Genomic DNA, 22366 nt, shown 5'->3' with positions numbered 1-22366 from the left:
TTCTGAAATGCTGCCTTTAGTTTAGATTGGATCTGGGGCATTCGGGTGATCTTATTTCCCTGTACTCTGGTGTTTACCACCCGATCATGAAAACCACCGAAAGAACTTACACTGTGGATTTATTTAAATCTGAGTTTTCCTCCTCCTGTTCTCCGTTTATCGCCTGGCAATTTTCTATTTCAGCTCCAGCTATCGTTTCTCTTTGCCTATAGCCACATTGAGCTCTTCTCAGCTGTTTCGTTGCTGTTCTTTTACGACCTTTGATTCAGAGCTAACCTAGTGGTTGACACATGGAGAATACGACAAACCCTCGTGCGCTAATTTGCACTAAACCAGTAGTTCTTAGCTGGGGTCCATATGGCTTCTGAGGATCCATATAAGATTTTGGTGGATCCGTGCAACAAAATAGTAAATTGGGGATTCACAATTATATTTCAAGGGCCCCTATATGTATTGGTATGTATTACAAGAAACAGCTAGGTTTCTTTCTCAAATATTTTACATAGTTAAACCCACACAAGTTAATGTGTGGAAAAGCAAAATAAGAATTTTGAAAAAAGTTTCTATAAAACTAGCTTCTAAACATAGAAAAACTATGGGGGTCCACCAGAATAACATAGTAATCAAAGGGGTCCACAGATAAAAAAAAATGATTGAGGACCCTTGCACTAGACGAAGTAGTGGCTCGATAAAACCGATTGGCAGGGGAAGTGTCACAGTCCAATGACTGGAACCAGTAAAACAAGAGTCTCCAATTTAAAAGTGGCGAAAAAGACTCGGTGACTGTGTGGTAAAGAGGGTCGCTTTGCAAACACGTGGTGCGGTCTCACTGTACGGCACCTTGAGCAAATGTCAACCACTACAGCCTCGGGCTGACCAATGCCTTGTGAGTGAACTTGGTAGGCGGAAACTGTAGAAACCTGTTCTTTATGCGTGTATGTGTATGTACCTTTGCGTTTGTGTTTCTACACACACACCCACGGCTTGACAGCCGGTGTTGGTTTGTTTACGTCCCCGTAACTTAGCAGTTCGGCAAATAAGGTTCAGTACCATATTTACTGTAAATAAGTACTGGAATCGGTTCTGCTCGACTAAATCCTTTAAAACGGTGCTTTAAAACGGTCCAATGACTGAAACAAGTAAAAAACAAAAATTCAGAGAAATGTGTGTGTAAGAGAGATAGAGGGGGGAGGGGGAGAGAGTGCTCCTGTTATCTTTGTTATTGTTGTTGTTGTTGTTGTTTTTGTTGTTGATGATGATGATCAAAATTATGATGATGATGATCAAAATTATGATGATGATGATCAAAAGGATATGACTGTTTTGCTTTGTTTTCCGTTTGGGGACGAGGATTAGATTACAAGACCATAATACCAAGGAAATCAACCGTCAAAGCTAATGGTGAAAATTTAATTAGCATTCAATTAATAATTAAGCATTGAGTGTCTAAACCCATTGTGTGCGTGCAGACGTGTGCATGACTGCATAATGTACATATATCTGTATGAATTTGAATTGTGTGCGTGCGTGCGTGCGTGCGTGCGTGTATGCGTGCGTGTGTGTGTGTGTGTGTATATGCGTGTGCATGTGTGTGTGTTACTTCTGAATGCTCTATGTAAAGACACTGTACACATGCATCATACAAGAATATGCATGTATGTGTGATTATATGCGAGCACACACACACACACACACACACACACACATATATATATATATATATAAAATACTAGTAACAGTACCTGGCGTTGCCCAGTTTTGTATAACGAATCAGAATATATCACATTGTTTGTGATCGTATCCTTGGAGATCTGCCGTTATGCAAAATTTCAAATATCTAAGTGCAAAACGGTGGCTCACATCGTGGGCTATAGATACATAAATACATACATGCCTTTGCAAAATCTATATGTTTATATATATATATATATATATATATATATATATATATATATATATATATATATATATATAAATTCCTTTAAAAACATGCTGGCAATCTGCAGTTCGTCTGAGAACGTTCATTCACTCGAACATGTTGCAGTCTAGCAAATCAAAAGACGAATCAAGCTGCGTTTCCTACAAAAGTACAAATAGCAAAACACACAAGTATATAACGTAAAATAATATTTCATTCTCAACTTTTTTAACTAATTTCTATTCAAGTACTGTAGTACTTGAAAGATCCAAAATTCTAAAGGTCTTTTAGTAAAATCTATTAAATATGGTTCTGTGTTAAGGTAGATTTTCACGTCTGTTTCTAGTTTAAGTTTTTTAAAACGTGTCCTTCAATTTGAGGCTTTAAAACAGCTTTTGATTTTATCAGACTTTATACCCTTTCAAATGTCAGGAAGTGTCTGGCACAAGTCTCCTGCTAAGTATACAGGTATTCCACCGAAAGGAGAAACTATTCTTCTGATATGCCAAAGCACACAAGACTCAAATCTTGATTTATCGTTCTAGAAAACTTTTGAAAACTATTTAAATAGGTCGTCTGGCGGAAATCGGTTTGCAGTGGCATACTTCACCTGTTAGAGGCAAAAATCAACATATTTCAACTTTCTTGTAATGATTTTCCTGAAAATATTCTTGTTTTCAGCTATTCTGACCGTTCTTGTCTGTTGCTATAGGCTTTTCTTTCTTCCTAAAGAATTACATTTGTCATTTTGTAGTAGTTTAAGGCTAGCCATATCCTTTCATGTGTATGTGTATATGATCATTCGTATTATGATTATTATTATTATTCAGTAGTTTTATTTTTGTAACGTGCTTTCACTTCACTACCGAGCGCAGCTCTGTGTGCCTTGGGTATGTGCTGTGGTTTGCTGTGATGCTCTTATGGTTACTGTATTGAAAGTGTTTTGCGTAGGATGTGTGCAGTGCCCAGTAGTGCAATTTTCTGTATGTAATATATATTTGTAAGTCCTGGTGTTTTTGTTATGTATTTGTCTGAATATTTTTTTATTATACCTAAGGCACCTACTATGATAGGAATTGTTTCTGTTTTTAGATTCCACATTCGAGTTACCTCTATTTCCAGGTCTTTGTCTTTTGAAAGTTTCTCCATTTCTTTTAGGGAAACGTTGTCATCTGCTGGTATTGATACATCAATTAGAAAGCATTTTTTTCCTTCATGATCTTTGACAACTATATCTGGTCTATTGGCCTTTTGGCATATCCCAGAGAATGGTTGCTTTCTCGTTTTTTGTGACCTTTTCTGGCGTGTGTTTATACCATCATTTTTCTGTTGTTATTCCATAGTGTTGGCATAGCTTCCAGTGTATATAGGTCCCAGCTCTGTCGTGTCTGTGAATATATTCCTTCATAGCCAGAACTGGGCAGCCAGAGATAATATGATTTATTATTATTATTATTATTATTATTATTATTATCATTATTATTATTTTACTAATCTGTTTTCTTTTATTTTTTTAGGTCCACACCCACATCAAAAACACATGTCAGCGATTGAAAGACTCCTCGATCCGTCAACACGATGCCAATTATTCATTTACAACTCAATTCACTACAGACAACATGTCGTCACTTCCTCAATCCGGAATGAAACGTAACAAAGCACCTACTGTATCCACGAACAAAAGAAGCAGTAACCAAAATTATCTACCATTGAGCACCATTCCTAATCCTGTTTCAGGTGGCCATGAATACAACTAACCCTATTTGTTTCGATCTGCATGTGACTTTCAAAAATATATTCGAAAATAAAAACAATTAAAGTGATGCTGGCTGTAGCAATGAGCAATGAAAGGACTACACAATTTTGTACATAATGGTAGTCTTTCTGAAACGTTAGGAAATGTGAACAACTCAACCTTAAACCGATAAATATACACCGCTGTGACAAATATTTAACAATACGTGACCCACAAATATATATATGTGTGTGTGTGTGTGTGTGTGTGTGTGTGTGTGTGTGTGTGTGTGTGTGTGTGTGTGTGTATATAGATATATATATAGGCGCACATGCGTGGTTAAGTTTTGAGAAATTAAGCATGTAAACTAGAGTCAGGTTCTTTCCTTGGCTCGTGTTTACACGCTAATCCGGCACTCTGCTGACGAAAGCTCTCGAGTTAGATATATTTTTATCTTGCTAAATAGCTTGAAACCATGGTACAGAGTATAGACTGGTAAAAATGTTTTTATTTTTCATTCTCTTTCGAAATTATCCCTATTTTTGTGGTATAGAGTTTTTTGCTGCTCTTTCTAGCGGGTTAGATGTCCTATTATAGGCATCTCTATATTTTAAATGAATAATATATATATATATATATATATATATATATATATACATGTGTGTGTATATATGTGTGTATATATATATAATGTGTGAATATATATATATATATATATATATATATATATATATATATATATATATATATATATATATATATATGCATATATATAATGTGTGTGTATATAAATATATATATATATATATATATATATATATATATATATATATATGTATGTATGTATATTTGCTTGAAAGCAAATGTGAAAAAAAATAACTGCCAGTGTATGCTGAATATATATATATATATATATATATATATATATATATATATATATATACATAACAATTATAAAGAATACTGAGACTGGTACATCAAATTTTTCTTTTAATTTTTGCAGTTGCTCATACAATATAATTAGGTGTTTAAAATGACCGGCGCGTGTTTCTGCTGCGCAGACTATGTACAGTTGCGCTCGTTGAAGGACCCTGAGTGAATGTGCACATCAGATTAATCTGGGTTGTATGCTCAATTGCACATACGCTGTGCAACAGAGACACGTTTCGGTCATTTCTAACACCTATTTATGCTGTATTACCAACTTTTAAAATCAAAAGGAAAATATGATGATGTACCGGTCTCCGTAATCTTTGCAATTGTTTGAAATTTATACTCCTGATAATATTCATAATCCAGAAAAGTGAACCTGGTGTTACCCATCAGAAGAATTACAGCGGGATCACTAATACTAAGCAATTATCGATGTCTATTATCACTTGATTCGTTTAGCCGTAACCTGGAATATACCGAGAGCTATCACGGTACCCCCTGGGAAAATTATCCTTCCCTATATACTCACCTTATATATATATATATATATATATATATATATATATATATATATATATAGCAATAAGAAAATGGAGGATAATATGTGGTACTCATCAATTTGCAGGCATTGTATTATGTCAATTTACCTGTTTATTTTTCAACTAAGAGGACAATAAAAAACAATATACAAACACATATAACACATTCTGTCATACCAGTAATTAGAAATTTTATTATTACTGATATGACACAATATGTCATATGTGTTTGTATATTGTTTTTATTGTCCTTTTAGTTGAAAAATAAACAGGTAAATTGACATAATACAATGCCTGCAAATTGATGATTACCACATATTCCCCTCCATTTTCTTATTGCTATATAAATTAAAATTTCCTTTTACCCGTACCAATTTATTGCACTTGGTAAAAACACTAGTGTAATAGTAATTGGGTATCCTTCCGGCAGTATATTGGATAGATATTATCCCTTAATGAGTTGAATTCACAACCTCTAACTTTTTGGGATTATATATATGTGTGTGTGTGTGTGTGTGTGTGTGTGTGTGTGTGTGTGTGTGTGTGTGTGTGTGTGTAGTGTGTATGTATAATGAAAGAAAAGGATAAAGAGACCAATGGCAAAGTTAGAATTATAAGACTTTATCCATAAAATATAATTCTAATTTTGTCATTGGTCTCTTTATCCTTTTCTTTCTTTATACATACACACGCTAATACACGACCCATGTTATATTCCCCACTCATGTTTATACAACGACAGGGACAAAACTAGTCGGTATACAGCACTTATTCGGTATTACCTGTATCCTTAGGGTTTGGTTGACTCCAATACCCTTCATAACCTTTATATATATATATATATATATATAATGACTGAAAGAAAGGTCGGTTTCACCTTATCGATTGGACATTTAAATACTAACCAACTGAAGAGACATGCGTGACATATTCAAGCGTAAAACATACAGAAAACTTTAAAATGGAAAGCAGAAAATATCAGCGAAGATCATGCGTGTATACTAAAAACGAAACGTAAAATCTGTTACAGAAATGAAGAACGTAAAGAAATATATATATACAAATTATTAACACAAATATCTAAATTCCAACACGAATACACAGTGAGAAGAATACACGCACATATACAGGGAGAAACGCACACACGCTCATACACACATACATACGCAAACACAGACATATACACAGACTGTTTAAATGACGTTCCATACAGTTTCTCGCTTCAAGCAATCCATCGGACAACGAAGGGACGAGTCCTTTTGGCGCATGAACGTTTAAAATTCACTCCTTCAGGGTCGCGAGGGAGCGAATTCATGATATACTTCGAAAAATGAAAAAAAAAAAATGAAAAAACTCTTCTGTGTCTTGTGTATATTTTTCCCCGTTTGTTTATAAAAATTCCTACATACATATATGCATGTATGCATACATACATTATACATACACACACACACACTTGGTGTCCCCAAAAACTTATACACATATTGAATGAATATAAGACAGTGTTTATTAAAATACGTTTTATTTTCAAAATTTGATGGAATTTAATTTTTTCTTTTTTTTTTTTTTTTTACATGAACACCTGTTTTCAAACTGATGACGGTTTTGTTTCAGGTACAAATGGTAATATGAAACAATGGAATTACAAACATTAAGAAGCATTTCATTCGATATTTGTACATATTTTCATGTCGACTCATGTTAGTTTTGTACCGTCAACTTTCTCTTGCAAATACCCTTATAAAAAGAATATCCTTGTGATGTGAAGTCCGAGGAATGCGCAGGTTATTCTTCTGAACCTATTTGTACAATCGCCCTATTTAGCAAAATTTCATCAAGGAAGGCTCTTACTGTGGTAATGCTACAAATAAAACGACACACCATAAAAGTCCTCTTCAATGCTTGGCATGTCAGAAGGTTGCGACAAGTTCAAGTAAATGTACCAGTCACAGCACCGTCAAAAGAGACAGTCATATGAATCCTTCTGGTGATAAATCGCACCAAATTGTAATCCCTGATAAATTTGCATGATATTCTTCCGTAATGTGCGGATTCTTGGGTCCCCAGTATGTGTAACTGTGATGGTTAATTAAAACATCTAATCTAAATATAACCTCATCACAGTGAGCAATTTTCTACACATCTTGCCAAGTGCCTCTCGCAAAACTCTGCACTTCGTTCCGGATCATCCTCATTAAGAACATGGACTATTCATGGAATGTAACATGTCTAAAGACTCGTGCTTGTTGCTAAGGGGGTCCACTAAACGGCACTATCCCCTCACTAATCAATGATATACCATGAGATTTAGAAAATACAGTTTACAAAAAATCTTCCTGCAATATATATCTTGAAGTCTGATTAACACGCCCGTCGCTAAGGGGATGTACTGAACAGCACTGCCCCTCACTATTCAATGGTCACCTTCAAATTTACTCCACTTCATCATTATTACAAATTAGTGCCCACCCAGGATATTATTCTGAAGCACCCTCAGACACCAAAGTCAGGTAACAGACCTGCAATGACAGCGCTTCAAAACAAGATGAAGATTTGATTTGGAAATTCCTATCTCACGACTTGCTTGTCGCACAGGTTTTCTTGAGCTCAGGCAATACGTTTCTAGTACTCTTTCTTGCTTTGTGGGACTTGTTGATGTCCGTGGTCTTCCGAAACATTTCTTGTGGATATTCGGAGCAGTCCCATTTGCTTCAGACGTATCTCTAATTCGAGTCATGGTAAGTTGCGCTGGTCAATCTCTTTTAAAGTCCCTCTTACACTGTCTTTGCACTTCGACTACACTTCGACCGCGTTTTCAAACTTCTAAGTCGACCGTTATGATAAAGTTCTGGATCACTTCAGTATTTCTAATGGATTAAATCTAGAGAGAAATTAAGATTGAGTTGTCAACTGTTAAAAGATGCATATATATTTTTGGGACACCCTGCCAAGATATTCATATATATATATATATATATATATATATATATATATATATATATATATATATATATGTATGTATATGTATGTATGTATGTATATTATTGTGTCTGGAGAGAGTCATTCTCTTTTTTTGTGCCTTATTAATTTAACACACCGATCCGATTTCCACTTATTTACTTATTTCTTTTTACTAAAATTTTCGTTGCGTCTTGCAAACTTTTTCAATAGTCGTTGACTATTGAAACGAAAGTTTTAATGAAACTAAATAAGTAAATGAGAGTAAATCGGACCGGAGGGTGTGTTAAATTAATAAAGCACTAAAAGAGAATGACTCTCCCGAGACACAATAAAATATGCTTCAACACACGAATTCACATAAAGAATCTTGCAAACCAAATACGAAAACGAAATATATATATATATATATATATATATATATATATATATATATATATATATATATATATATATATATATATGTCTGTCTGTATGTATGTATGTATGTATGTATGTATGTACAGGGTCTCCCAAAAGTTACTATTCACTTTCTTTTTTCTAGTTCATTTTAGGTATCATTCGGAGAGACGTGAAGCCATCTGCATTTGACACCTTACACTTTGCAGTGTTTGTAAATGTACCATTCCTTTGCCCGTGGCACACCATACCACCAAATTCGGAGAGTCTCATTCGTGTTCGAGAATTTCTGCTGGTTTTGATTTTCCCCAAATTCGACAATTGTGTCGGTTTATCCCACGAGAGAGATGAAGAATAGACTCATCGCTGAACCATAAGTTTTCCAAAAGCTGAGAGTCGTTATGGTAATGGTGGAGGAGTGATTCACACATTTCCACATGGGCATCATAATCTTCCGCTTGAAGCCTTTGAACAACCTGAAGTCGGTACAGGTAGAGCTTTATCACTCTCCGAAGCATCCGCTGAATCGAGCTTTTGTTGATGCTAAGTTCCAGTGCAGTCCTCCGGATGAACTTCCCCTAGTTTTTCGCGAACACCTGCTTCAGGAGTTCGGTGTTTTCATCAATGGTGGTTGTAGCAGGCCTTCCGCTGCGTGGTTTGTCAAGAACAGGCGGTGTGCTGGCAGAAACGTTAGCACGCCGGGCGAAATGTTTAACGGTATTTCGTCTGCCGTTACGTTCTGAGTTCAAATTCCGCCGAGGTCGACTTTGCCTTTCATCCTTTCGGGGTCGATAAATTAAGTACCAGTTATGCACTGGGGTCAATGTAATCGACTTAATCTCTTTATCTGTCCTTGTTTGTCCCCTCTATGGGCAATAAAGAAATAAGGGGCAATAAAGAAATAAGAACAGATTCTCTTTCAAGAAACTTGCTATGGATAGCATAAATTGTGCTACGTACTGGAGCAGTGTGACGGCCATAAACCTTCTCAAACTTGCGATGAACTACAGTAGGGGACTGAAAAACTTCTTGCCAGGCAGCAATTTTGCAACGCTGCTCTGACGTCAATTGGCAAGGGACTGATACACTTACAAAAACTGCCAAGTCTAAGATGTCAAATGTTGATGGTCTCACGTCCCTCCGAATGATACCTGAAACGAAACAGAAAAATGAAAGTGTACAGTGACTTTTGGAAAACACTGTATATAAAGCCACGCACACACACACACAAATTTGTGTGTATTTGCTTATATATGTACACACACACACACACACACATATATATATATTAGGTATGTGTGTGTACGTGTGTATATATATTTGTATATATGCATATATTTATACTTATATGTGTATATGTACATTTATATTCATGTATTTAAAGATATATACATAAATACATATACATGTATATTTATATATATGTATATATGTGTAGCTATGAATATACATATGTATTTATGTGTACATGCATGTACATATGTAAATATATGTACACACATATATTAACATATATATACAAAGATGTATACGCATATATATGTATATGTATATATATATATATATATATATATATATATATATATATATATATACATATATATATATATACATATATATGCGTATTTATATATGCATAAATATATACATGTATATTATATATGTATGTACTTATATACTCGTTTTTACAAATGGATATACGTTTATGTGTGTTTGTGTGTGTGTATACATACATACATACATACATACATATATATATATATATATATATATATATATATATATATATATATATATATATATATATATACACACATACACACACGTACATAACAAATGTAAATAGACAGCCTTATTATCGTTAAAATGTATATAAATCTTAAATTATACATTCAAATTATTTATTAATTATTGTTATGTGAATATCTAATATTTAGTAGAGATGCTCTTTGCAATTTTCAATGCATGGACCCTATTAGATATGCTACTGATCAGATGACGAATATTCTCTTGAGGAATTTCTTGCCAAATTTCATGCAGTAATCTGAAAAGATCTGGCTTTGAGGATGCTTTCTTGTTTTTACGAAGTTTCCTGTCATTATGCCCCAGAGATGTTCAATAGGGTTCATATCTGGTGACTGGCTTGGCCATGGAAGCTTTTTAATGTGATTCTCTTCCAACAAATCTTGAGTCTTTTTAACCGTGCCCCATTTTTTAACAAAGTGCCCCATCTTCTATAAATAAATAGTTTTCTTTAATCATTCCACCACTGGAGAAGATTGTAAGGAGTCCTTTCTGCAATATGGACACATATTTATCTGAGTTTATGTTTACCTCACACTCTACCAGCTCTGATCTACCATTGCTCCAAATTGCTCCGCAGACCATCACAGAATAGCCGCCGTGTTTCATTGATGACTGCAATCTTTTCACGTCAAATTTTTAATCACAGAGTCTCCAGACCCACACTCGACCACTGTCAAAAACACAGCAAATCTGGACTCATCAGAGAATATGACAGTATTCTAAAATTCTAGCGGCCTCTCCACCATATCTCATTGGTCCAACCTTTTCTCCGCTTGATATTAGCTGGTCGAAGAAGTGGCTTCCTTCTTGCTGCTCTGTTACAGTAGCTAAGTTTGTGAAGATACCTGAGAGCTGTTCTGGAACTGACATCAACTTGTTCTGCTATGTCAGAGGCCTTGCAATGAGGATTATCCTCCACATTTCTCTTAACAAAGCGAAGGCTCCTGTCAGAGGGCCCTGGTCGACCTGGATGAGGTGATATGGACTCCTTCCTCTCTCTAATGAATTGCACAATCATACTATTAACTGTAGAAATCGGAATCCCAAGGTTTTCTGCGATTTTGCGCGAAGTCCGCTTTCAGATTGACCTACAATACAGTCGATTTGAAATTCGGGTAGTTCCAAGGCGTTTTTTTTTTCTATGTGGCACGATTAAACAGTCACATATAGAACATGAATCATTAAAATGCCAATTAATACAAAATATATACCTTTTCAAGTGAAAATAAACATAAAACGATATTTTATGGCGTGTCCATTTACTTTTGTTGTGTGTGTGTGTGTGTGTGTGTGTGTGTGTGTGTGTGTGTGCATTATTTGTGTATGTGTGTGGGTTGCTACTCAGAGTTTCTCGTTTCCGATCCCTCAATGACTTATTGTAGTATTTGTGAAAATTGTTTATATTCACCGACTGGACTTTTTCAGTTCCCGCTGGACGTGCAGAAAAATAATTAAAAAAATTATGTTCCACAGATTGGTATATAGCACTGAATGAAAAGTTGCAAAAATATTAATAGGAAAACTTCTGTCTTAAGTATTTCTAAAAATCATTCTTAAGAAAGTGTTGTGTAAAGAACTTTATTATACATAAATGCATAAAAACTGTAAGAAAACACACAAATGCATAAGAAATATTGGTAAAATATCTATAGATGTATTTCTCTGCTTTTAACTATAATTTTTGCCCAAGCTTTCGTTAGCTGTAAGGAATATTTTTAAAATGATGAATGTGAAATTTACATTAAAGTGGTTTTCTGTATACGTGTGTGTGACAGGGGTTTCTTTATGTGTATGGGAGGGGATACAGATATTTCTCTTATATGTCAGATATTTCTCTTGCATGTCAAATTTTAATTGGCTCTTATTTGTCATCAGGAAACTTTTTTGCTAACGTTGTACATTTTTAAGTTAAAATAATTTGGGTTTTTGATTGTATGATTATTCATCCAGACGTTTCTTGCATATAATGACTTGTGAAATTGAAATCTTACGAATGTTTTTGTTGTTGGTTTGAATTTTATGAGACTTAATCAAACCGAAAAGCTGTTAGCTGTTGTCATGCATTGGTTAAGCACTATGGTGAGATGTAGATAGTGACTGTGCTGATATGTGTTTAGAGATAAAAATGGGGAATAAATGTATAACCATTTCAGTTAATTTGAAACAAGAAGGAAATGGAAAAAGTAGAATGGCGGAAGAAAAGAAAGAATAACGAAGCATGTTGCGAAAAAGAAAAAAGCTAATTATTTTATCTGAAGGGAGGGACTGACGGAATGTAGAATATGGTTTTTTTAATGGAATGCAGAATCAATTTTTTTAAATATATCTATTCGAAAATATACACGTTAAACGGGTCCTGTATGAACAAACACATACTTGCGTATAATTCATAGCTGTACGTCTAACTTCGCATCACACTTACCATAAATCAACGGCAGTAACTATCACCTCCATACGATGGCGTTTGTATCACAAAATCATTAATGACTTACTGAAGTTTTCCTTGACAATAACAAGCCCAAATCTAGATTCTACGAATATGCTCGTTCCTTCAGAAGCACCAACAAAAGCACAGACGCTAGCTTGTTTAAATTCATTTGAATTCTAAATGATCGACAATGGAATCAAACTCCTAATTTTACCCACAAACCAATACCATTTTAGTTTAAATATACTTGTGGCTAAAAATTCTATCTTCTTCAAAATAAAACTAAAGTCATCTATAGTTTAATATAGCAAATAAATTTATATATTTTGTTGCGTCTCGAGAACGTCATTGTGCCAATAATAAACACACGCACAGGTTTTATTTCATTTCTTTCTTTCCACTTTTTAATTGGTTAAATAGTTAGCCAATTAATAAAGAAGTGAAATAGAACCAGCGCATTTGTTATCGGCAAAATTACCCACTTGTGATACAACAAAAAATGTTTTAACATGCGAGATCACATCAAGAAATTTACAACCCAAATACTAAAAGAAGTAAATTCATATATATATAGAAAACAACTGATGAAGGGTCGTTTTTTGTGTTGTTTGTCTTGTTTTCCATTTGTGTCTTTCGTTGTTCGAAAAAATAGTTCGTATTCCATATACTCGTACTTCATATTTTTTGCTGAACACGTTTAGTGACGTCCTGTGGCCCACATATGCATATATATATACGTATAGATGTATGTACATATACGTATGTATATATGCATATATATATTTTATTCATATTATTATATGATTGAACGCCACGCATCCTCTTCCAAGTAAGTTTTATCTTAATAATTCTGATGCGCACTCTACAATCTTTTTACTCTTTCGTTTTTCTCTCTTTCTCTCTCTTATTCTTTTACCTCCTCTTCTCCCATTATTCTATCCTATTACTCTTTCGTTTTTTTTCTCTCTTATTCTTCTACCTCCCCTTCTCCCCTCATGTTCTGTTTTTTGTTTTTTCTCACTTATCCTATCTCGAATTTTTTTCCTCTCCCCTTCACAGTTCTCTGTCTGTCACTCTCTCTCCCTCACTCTTCCTGCCTTGCTTACGTGGCTCTCACGTGACCATCGCCCATCTTTCTTCTCCTAATTTGTGTTTCTTTCTTTCTCTCCGTTATAGCTGGATCAAGGAAGACGTGTTCTTGTTTGTCTCCTGTCCAAGCTTGATTTAAGCGTTCGCCACCACAACCTCGGTTAGGCTTAGCAGCCCTTCCTGTTTGTTTTCACTCTCCTGTTTTTGTTACCAATTTTGACCCTCCGCAAAATCCCAAATTTTATTTAATATGCTTTGCAGGAGCAACTGTTTTATCAAAAGCGTATCTTGCTGTTAAAAGTGCTAAATACGAGAGTAAAAAACAGCCAACAACTGATGAAGGATCGTCTTTTGTGCTGTTTTTCTTGTTTTCCATTTGTGTCTTTCGTTGTTCAGAAAAATAGTTTATATTCCATGTACTCGTACTTCGTATTTTTGTTGTACACGTTTCGTGACGTCCTGTGCCCACATATGCATATATATATGTATATATATATATATATATATATATATATATATATATATATATATATATATATATATATATATATATATATATATATATATATATATATGAAGGAAATGTTTTCTATGTGGCCTGTGTGTTTTCTGTACTCTGTTTATCATTTTGTCCACGTTTTTTTGCAACGTCCTGTACCCAAATATGCATCTATATATACATGTAGATGTAGGTATGTACATACATGTACGTATATATGCATATACTCATTTATTATTTGTATTATATATATATATATATATATATATATATATATATATATATATATATATATATATATATATATATATATACACTCACACACGTTATTTGTGGATTAATAAGGCTACCATTGATTTCATAAATAAAGAATGTTTATTCTCCAATGAGGTGTCGAGCACTCATTCTCATTATTCGATATTAGCGTATGTGTGTGTGAGTGTGTGTGTGTGTGTGTGTGAGTGTGTGTGTGTGTGTGTGTGTGTGTGTGTGTGTGTGTGTGTGTGTGTGTTATTTATGCACATCCATAAACAAAAAATATCTATTTTAATATCAATTTCACACACACTTTCTCTATTGATAAAGAATCACTTTCTTGCCAAACAAAACTAGATCCAAATTTATAGTTAAATGTATAAAAATATATCTGTTCTTTTATTAACTTTCTATACATATTTGTTGCAACTGGATATATTTATAAGTTCGCCACAGAGGATTTTTATACGAATTTTTATAGAGATAATTCTTCCATAAATTTTTTTTATTGTAATTTTTATATTTTTTTATATATCTGTGGTACTTCTAATTTCCTGCCAAGTTGTTTTCAGCGGGAACTGATCAATCTCACCCGGTGAATATAACCAACTTAAAACCTACTGTAATCAGTCAACTGTGGATCGGAATGTGAAATTTGGATAAATGGCTCACTCAAATTCAACTTTGAATAAATATCATTCCACCCTACTTTCAGTATTGAGTACTTCCTTTTGTTTAACTGCATTTCACACGAGTGTTATATAATGAAGTTGTTGTTGTTGTTGTTGTTGTGTTTGTATGTGTGTGAAGAACTCCAGACAACATCTGATGTAATGGAAAATACGTAATGAAAAATATCATTATATTCCCTAATACTAAAAACCTACAAACCCATAACATTCCTATTCTTCACAAAGCCTTAATTACAATAATATCGCAGAGAATAGAGAAACATCTGGAAACCAACAACGTGTTTCCAAAGGAGCTGAAGGTTTATTATAACGGATCGTATGGCTGTAATGGTCAGTTATGTGTCAAGAAGGCCAAAACCGAACATTAGAAGAGGGGCCAAAGAGTGGTATGGAATGGTTGCGAGGTTTTTACAATATTCTCCTAATACCCACGTTAATTCTAGAAAAGTTGTACCAGTAATTCTTTCTTTGTTGGCTACAAGGGCCGCAAGTTGCACCAATAATAAGCAATAAATATATAAGCATTCTCATATCATGGGTGAACGACAAACAAGGAATTATAGAAACTCGTACCTATCTGCATTAAAGATATCCTAAATTTATATAATATACCCCTGCTACTCTTTTTCTGCCTGGTGCTAATACACTTAGCCAGCTCATTAAGCAAGACTGGACTTGGGTACAAATACCATGGGGAGACACTCAACCATTTGTTTGTATATGGATGACCTCAAGTTATACGCTGCTGGTGATAGAGAATTAGAGAGTATACAAATTTGTTAGGAGAATTGATTCGGATTAGAAAAATGCGTCTAGTTAAACTTGAAAAGAAGAAAAAAAGAAAGAATTCTACTATCATAATAGAGTTTTAAAAAAAAAAAGTTGGATAACAGAATTAGACAAAACACAGACCTAGAAACCAATTAAACAGACAGAGTATAATCCACAAGAAATGAAAGAAAATTTAGAAAAGAACGTTATAGATTAGAACAGTAGTTCTCGGGTTTTTGTAACTAAACGCTCTCTTCAACGTAATAATATTTTACAGATCCCGCGCCCTTACCTTATTTTGTAAAAATCACAGCAGCTTATTTTATCCTCACAGAATCTAAATTTGTGCAGTGGTTTATTATCCATATTTTTTGTACTCTCCTCTCCAGTATGTACGTCTTTTTAGATAATTGCGTGAACTAGAGAAGTTTATGTTAAAGGTTCATAGAAATTACTAAAGAAGTCGACGAGCTGGCAGAAACGTTAGCACGCTGGGCGAAATGCTTAGCGATATTTCATCTGCCGTTAGTTCTGAGTTCAAATTCCACCGAGGTCTACTTTGCCTTTCATCCTTTCGGTGTCGATAAATTAAGTACCAGTTACATACTGGGGTCGATGTAATCGACTTAATCCCTTTGTGTGTCCTTGTTTGTCCCCTCTATGTTTAGCCCCTTGTGGGCAATAAAGAAATAAGAAATTACTAAAGAAGGTGGAGATTATATAATGAAATCTGATTGGACCTTGGCATATCACCAGACATGTTTCTGCTCACTGATGATACAATGTCCCACTTATATTCTAATCCAATGATATTGTTCCTGATTTAAATACTTTATTTCAAAGAAAACTGAAGACGCCTCTAAACATCTAGTGACCCCCATATCACTCCCTTCAGATTTTCCGCCCATATGTGAGCTCACGACACCTCATAGGTACGCTACTATCCAAATTAAGAACCCCTGCATAAGATTACTACTATAGTAGGTTGAATCATCCATCGTTCGATTTAGCACCACCACCTGGTTCCTGGGAGCCCTTAGTAGAATCTGTTCTCTTGCAAACTCTCGACTCTAGTCTCCAAACTAAGAATAACTTCCTCTCACCAGTCTCAAGGGCTCTGGAATGGATAATGAACATTGATACTCTCCTCTAACTAAGCCACTAAAAAAAACCCCACTTAAAACAAAGCTAAATGCAAAAATAAGGTAATCGGTATCAATACTTTACCCACACCAGAAATAAATTATGGATGCAGCCTCAACTGAAAACTAAATGGAAAACGAAAAAGATTATGAGTGCTTATTTGAAATTCACACCTTAAATCTGATTACAACATCTTAAATCAGGGTATAAGATCTGAAACCTGACAGAGAAAACATTGGAAGGTATTTACCACAAATACAATGAGACAGAAGCCTTATGCTGTGGGAAAATTATGAAAAATATCCATATTAGGACTAATAATATCTAGAGAGGAACCACGGAAAACTAGTACATCATCATCATCGTCGTCATCATCATCGCCGTCACCATCATCATCATCATCATCATCATCATCATTATCATCATCATCATCATCATCATCATTATCATCATCATCATCATCATCGTCATCATCATCATCATCATCAAGTTCCTTTAACTGATGGATTCAGTAGTTGCGGTGTCACTCAAGACGCTTTTATAGTCAGCCGTCACCGTTGGTTTCTTTTCTCTGTCACGATGTAATATGCTGTCCATCCCTTGATGTTGTCAGACCTCATCTATGGTGACCTTAGCTCTGCTGCTAGGCATCAAGACCGTCCTCTCCTCCGTTATATAGACACTCTAAAAAACTGCTTGAAAACCTACAAGGTAAACCTGAAGACATGAGAAACGGAAGCAATGAATAGAGAAATTCTTGCTACCAGTGGAGAAATTCTTGCTACCAAGCCATCTCCGATTTTGAAGTACCCAGGATCAACATTCTGGAAGAGAAAAGAGCTCAGTATAGAGCCAGATTTAATCTACTCGCAAATGACGGAGACCACTACTGCAACATCAGCAGCCGGATCTGTAAAATCTGGATAACACTGAATTCTTACATTAGACGACACGTCATAACATCGAACTAAGAACATTATGCAGCTGTCCTACTAATTCCTCATTCGTCGAAGCGATGAGAGCCCAACACACACACACACACACACACACGAGTGAGTGGACAAACGAAAGAAGGGCACTCAACACGTTTATTGGGAGTTACATATATGGATCAAAACAGTTTAATTCAATTTCTTTGGTACTTTAAGTTTCAAGGCGTGATGCTAATCTTCCCTTTCCTACTTCCTCTCCAACCACGCAACCGGTTTCCTGTCCACCATACGGTCGATTTCCTGTTCATTATGCAGTATTTTCCAGGTAATTGTTGTCGCTGAAATACCAACATCAAACTGTGACACCGAGTGACTTTTCTCGAACAATCGCAGCCCATCCATCGATAATAACATTTGACTTTCTCCAACTGATCTCTCATTCAAATTTCCAATAACTGAGAATTAGCATTACGCTTTGAAAATTAAGGTGCCAAAGGAATTTGAATCAAAGTGCTTTGATATATACATATATATATATATATATATATATATATATATATATATATATATATATATATATATATATATATAAATAGTTATTGCCAAGCCAACATGGCAGTCCCAAAATTAGGACGAATGCTGCTGTGGATTAGCTCCAAGAGGCCATCGCCTCTAGCTAGCTATGTGACACACGAACCTGTGTCCTTTATAACCTTCGAACAGGGGAGGTCAGCAGCTTCCCCTTGCTGGTTTGGCATCTGCAGACTAGACTAGTTTCAGGGTATTGCCCCATGTCAATGTAGAGCAGCCGAGAGCCCATATATATATATTCAATTATTAATTAAAAACACTGCTAATGTTGTAAATATCATCGACCACACATACTAGATGTATGTGTTTTGCTTGTTCACCGGTACGCTGCTCTACCGCGGTGAGGATGACTCCCTCAAAGCGCTGGATATTAAAACACCTGAAAGTCATAGACAAGTGAGACAACTCGTCCCCAGTACCATTCGAAGGTGATGGATACCGATATTTCACCATTTTGGGGGGTTATCAACATCACGTACGTGAATTAAAGCGGAGGCGAATCGAATCGCCAGTCTATGACTATATACAAATAGTGTAATAACCATTTGCCGGTATGTCACGACGATAATTTAGGCAAGATTAAATTCACTTATGAATTAAAAGCACCCCTTGTGACGTAAGCATCATCAACTATATATATTCAATCTATATGTTTGGCAAATTTAACGATTTCTCCGAAGATTAAAGAAAATGGCTAACAGCTTTAATGTATTTTCGAACCTTATTTGATTTTCATCAGAGGTATCTACATCGTTTGGCCAGTCCCAGAGAAAATAAACAACCAATTTGTTTATGGGCCAGTAGCTACAGAAAACAAATCCAGTAGCTACAGAAAACTGTAGCTGTTAATTTGCATATCATGTGTTTTAACACTGAACTTAATATCAGTAGCCTGACAACGGAAATCTCAGTCCTCACAATATAATATATGTAAACCTACGTAGTAGAAATACAAACACTAAATATCATATATATATATATATATATATATATATATATATATATATATATATATATATATATATATATATATATATATATATATATATATATATATAGGTTATGTCGTGTCGTTAATCTACTGCAAAATGTTCAAAACACAGAGATACAAAGAAAAAAAAAAGTTTTTTCTTGAAATTACAGCAAACCAGATTAGTCTCCCTTGCATGAAGGAGTTATTTCCCTTAAACCTGCCATTGTTATGCCTCTTCACTACAGTTGTTGCTGCTATTGATGATAATCATGATCATGATCCTGATCATGATGATGATGATGATGATGATGATGATGATGATGCAGTGAAGGTTTCTTTTTTTTTTTTTTCTTTTCGTTCTTGTTTAGCCCCAGATCAATTCTGATCGAGCAAACTTTATCAAAATGACCAATTTCTACAGATTTTCTAAATCTAAAATGTCTATATGCACACACACACACACACACACATACATACATATATATATATATATATATATATATATATATATATATATATATATATATATATATATATATATATATATATATATATATATATATATATATATATATATATATATATGTATATATATATATATATATAAGTAGTTAAGTCTATGTCCGGTCACACAGAGTGACCAGTGATTTCGCATCCACAAAGGGCTTAGCCCGTGAACGTCTCGTCATACTCTAAAACCGAAGACAAATCTAACTCTTCACCTCAGGGAGGCAGGAATCCGTCATTGTCATCTGGTCAATAAGTCAGCAAATAATAAATAGTCTGGGTGGGGTCAGTGAGGACGGGTTATCTCCCTTAGATCAATTCTTGTGGGTCAAAAGCGGGGTCCTCACCCCACCCATGGGCTACTTCTAGATCGTAAGAACCCTTCTGAATCTAATCGGAGAACGAAGAATCTAATGCTTGCAGCAGGTAGCGTTCGAAATGGGTGTGACAACTGTAAATTTCCAGGCGAGTGTTCAGTGATCCAGGTTTCAGGGAGCCTTTGAATATCCTTGCTCGCTCGGATTTGCAGCGTTCGCTTCCGTCAATATCGGTTCCCAACCGCTCTAAGATCCTTCACTTGATATCGTATGGGGTCCTTTCATCTTTGAGGCCCTATACGTGACTGGCCAGGGATGTGACAAATCGTCTTTCTGGAATCCTGAAAGAGTACCTGTGGTTGTACGGGCGTCGCTTGAAAGCCGTTCCAGTTGACCCGATATATTTCCAGACTTGGGTGTTTGTTGTGCTCATATTACTGGCGCATCTTCGGTTGACTCCGGGCCTGGTTCTTGAACATGATAGTGGGGGTGACAGAGGCTGTGTTGATGTAGGACAGCCTCTCGTTTAGCTTGCGATAAGGCTTGCGTGTACCGGAGCCCGAGTCTAGAGTGACATCTACAAAGTCTACGGTAGTGAGGTTCGTCTTGATAGTAATTTTCAGTCCCATAGAGCCTAGGGCACTAAACAGGTCTTTTCTGGCCTATGTGAGACCTCGCTTGTCCCTACCTGAGGTTCGAAACTGAATCTGTAAATTCTCCCTAGCCATACGACCTATTGTTCTGTCATGGATAAACAGTGATATATGTGTTTTCCACTTGACTCTTAACCTTTTCAATGCCATGAAATAGATAAGTGACCTTCATTAATTTAGCCATCGTCACAATGGTATATCCATCTTTATAGCTAGTCTGCATAGTTATAAATACCAGCATTCTCTAAGGAAAAAAATCAGTTAGTGAGAGCAACCGACAGAGAGCAGGCTGACCGATTCGAAATACTGTCTCGACAGAACTTCATAGAGGGGCAGCTATGGAATTCACCAACGATACACTTGTCCCGTCCACCACTCTCTTACTTTCTCCCTCGCTCACTTTCGACAACATTACTTGATCTATGTAGTTACGGCTGCTAGAACGACAGGGAATGAGTAAGTCTAATGCTATCTACCCTTTTACAAGAAAATATAACTCTCGTTACTTCGTATGCTTTTCCACTGCTTTTATACACACCTGCCCGTCGTGGTTTGGCTTTAATTATATGTAATGGAGAAATATATGTTATCTACAACTTCGGCCACTGTCTATCTTTCATGGAGTCAACATTATCATCTTTGCTTTCATCATAGACAATAATCGTTACATTCTGATAACCACTTCGTTACACCAATCAAATGTGTGCCCGTTGGCCCCTCTATAGATGGCCAGAGCGTCATCTCTGTAGAGACCGAAGAGACAGCAGGGAATTTGTAATTCAGATACAATGACTTGTCCCCAAATATTTATTGTGATCGCACTGATAACTGGACAATTCAATAAAAACTTGAAAATTGTGAGATACAGTTAATTGCCTTCTTTAGCTGTGTCAGTAGTTAGGTCCTGTTAGCGTTGCGGAAAACAGGAAAATTATTTTTTTTAAATAAAAAAACTCTCTTTTCTCCTTTACTTGTTTCAGTCATTTGACTGCGGCCATGCTGGAACACCGCCTTTAGTCGAGCAAATCGACCCCAGAACTTATTCTTTGTAAGCCTAGTACTTATTATATCGGTCTCTTTTGCCGAACCGCTAAGTTACGGGGACGTACACACACCACCATCGGTAGTTACGGTGACGTAAACACACCACCATCGGTTGTCAAGCGATGTTGGGGGGACAAACACAGACACACAAACATATACACACACATACATATATGTATACTTA

The 22366-nt window shown here is 35.3% G+C and overlaps 1 protein-coding gene across 5 annotated transcripts in view; it reads left to right on the top strand.

Moving 5' to 3' along the window:
- The window catches only part of LOC106874612 (calcitonin gene-related peptide type 1 receptor), a 358420-nt gene extending 351759 nt beyond the window's left edge, over positions 1-6661 (top strand). For all 5 annotated transcript variants that reach the window (XM_089357177.1, XM_089357178.1, XM_089357182.1 and 2 more), the window contains one exon: positions 3436-6661. In XM_089357177.1, the coding sequence (XP_089213303.1) occupies positions 3436-3675 (240 nt within the window). In that variant the 3' untranslated portion in view covers positions 3676-6661. The remainder of the gene's footprint in view (positions 1-3435) is intronic.
- The last annotated feature ends 15705 nt before the right edge of the window (positions 6662-22366 follow it).

Source organism: Octopus bimaculoides, chromosome 9 (genome assembly GCF_046866305.1).
Source record: "Octopus bimaculoides isolate indiv1 chromosome 9, ASM4686630v1, whole genome shotgun sequence".
NCBI lineage: Eukaryota > Metazoa > Mollusca > Cephalopoda > Octopoda > Octopodidae > Octopus > Octopus bimaculoides.
This window is presented reverse-complemented; position numbering and strand designations above follow the sequence as displayed.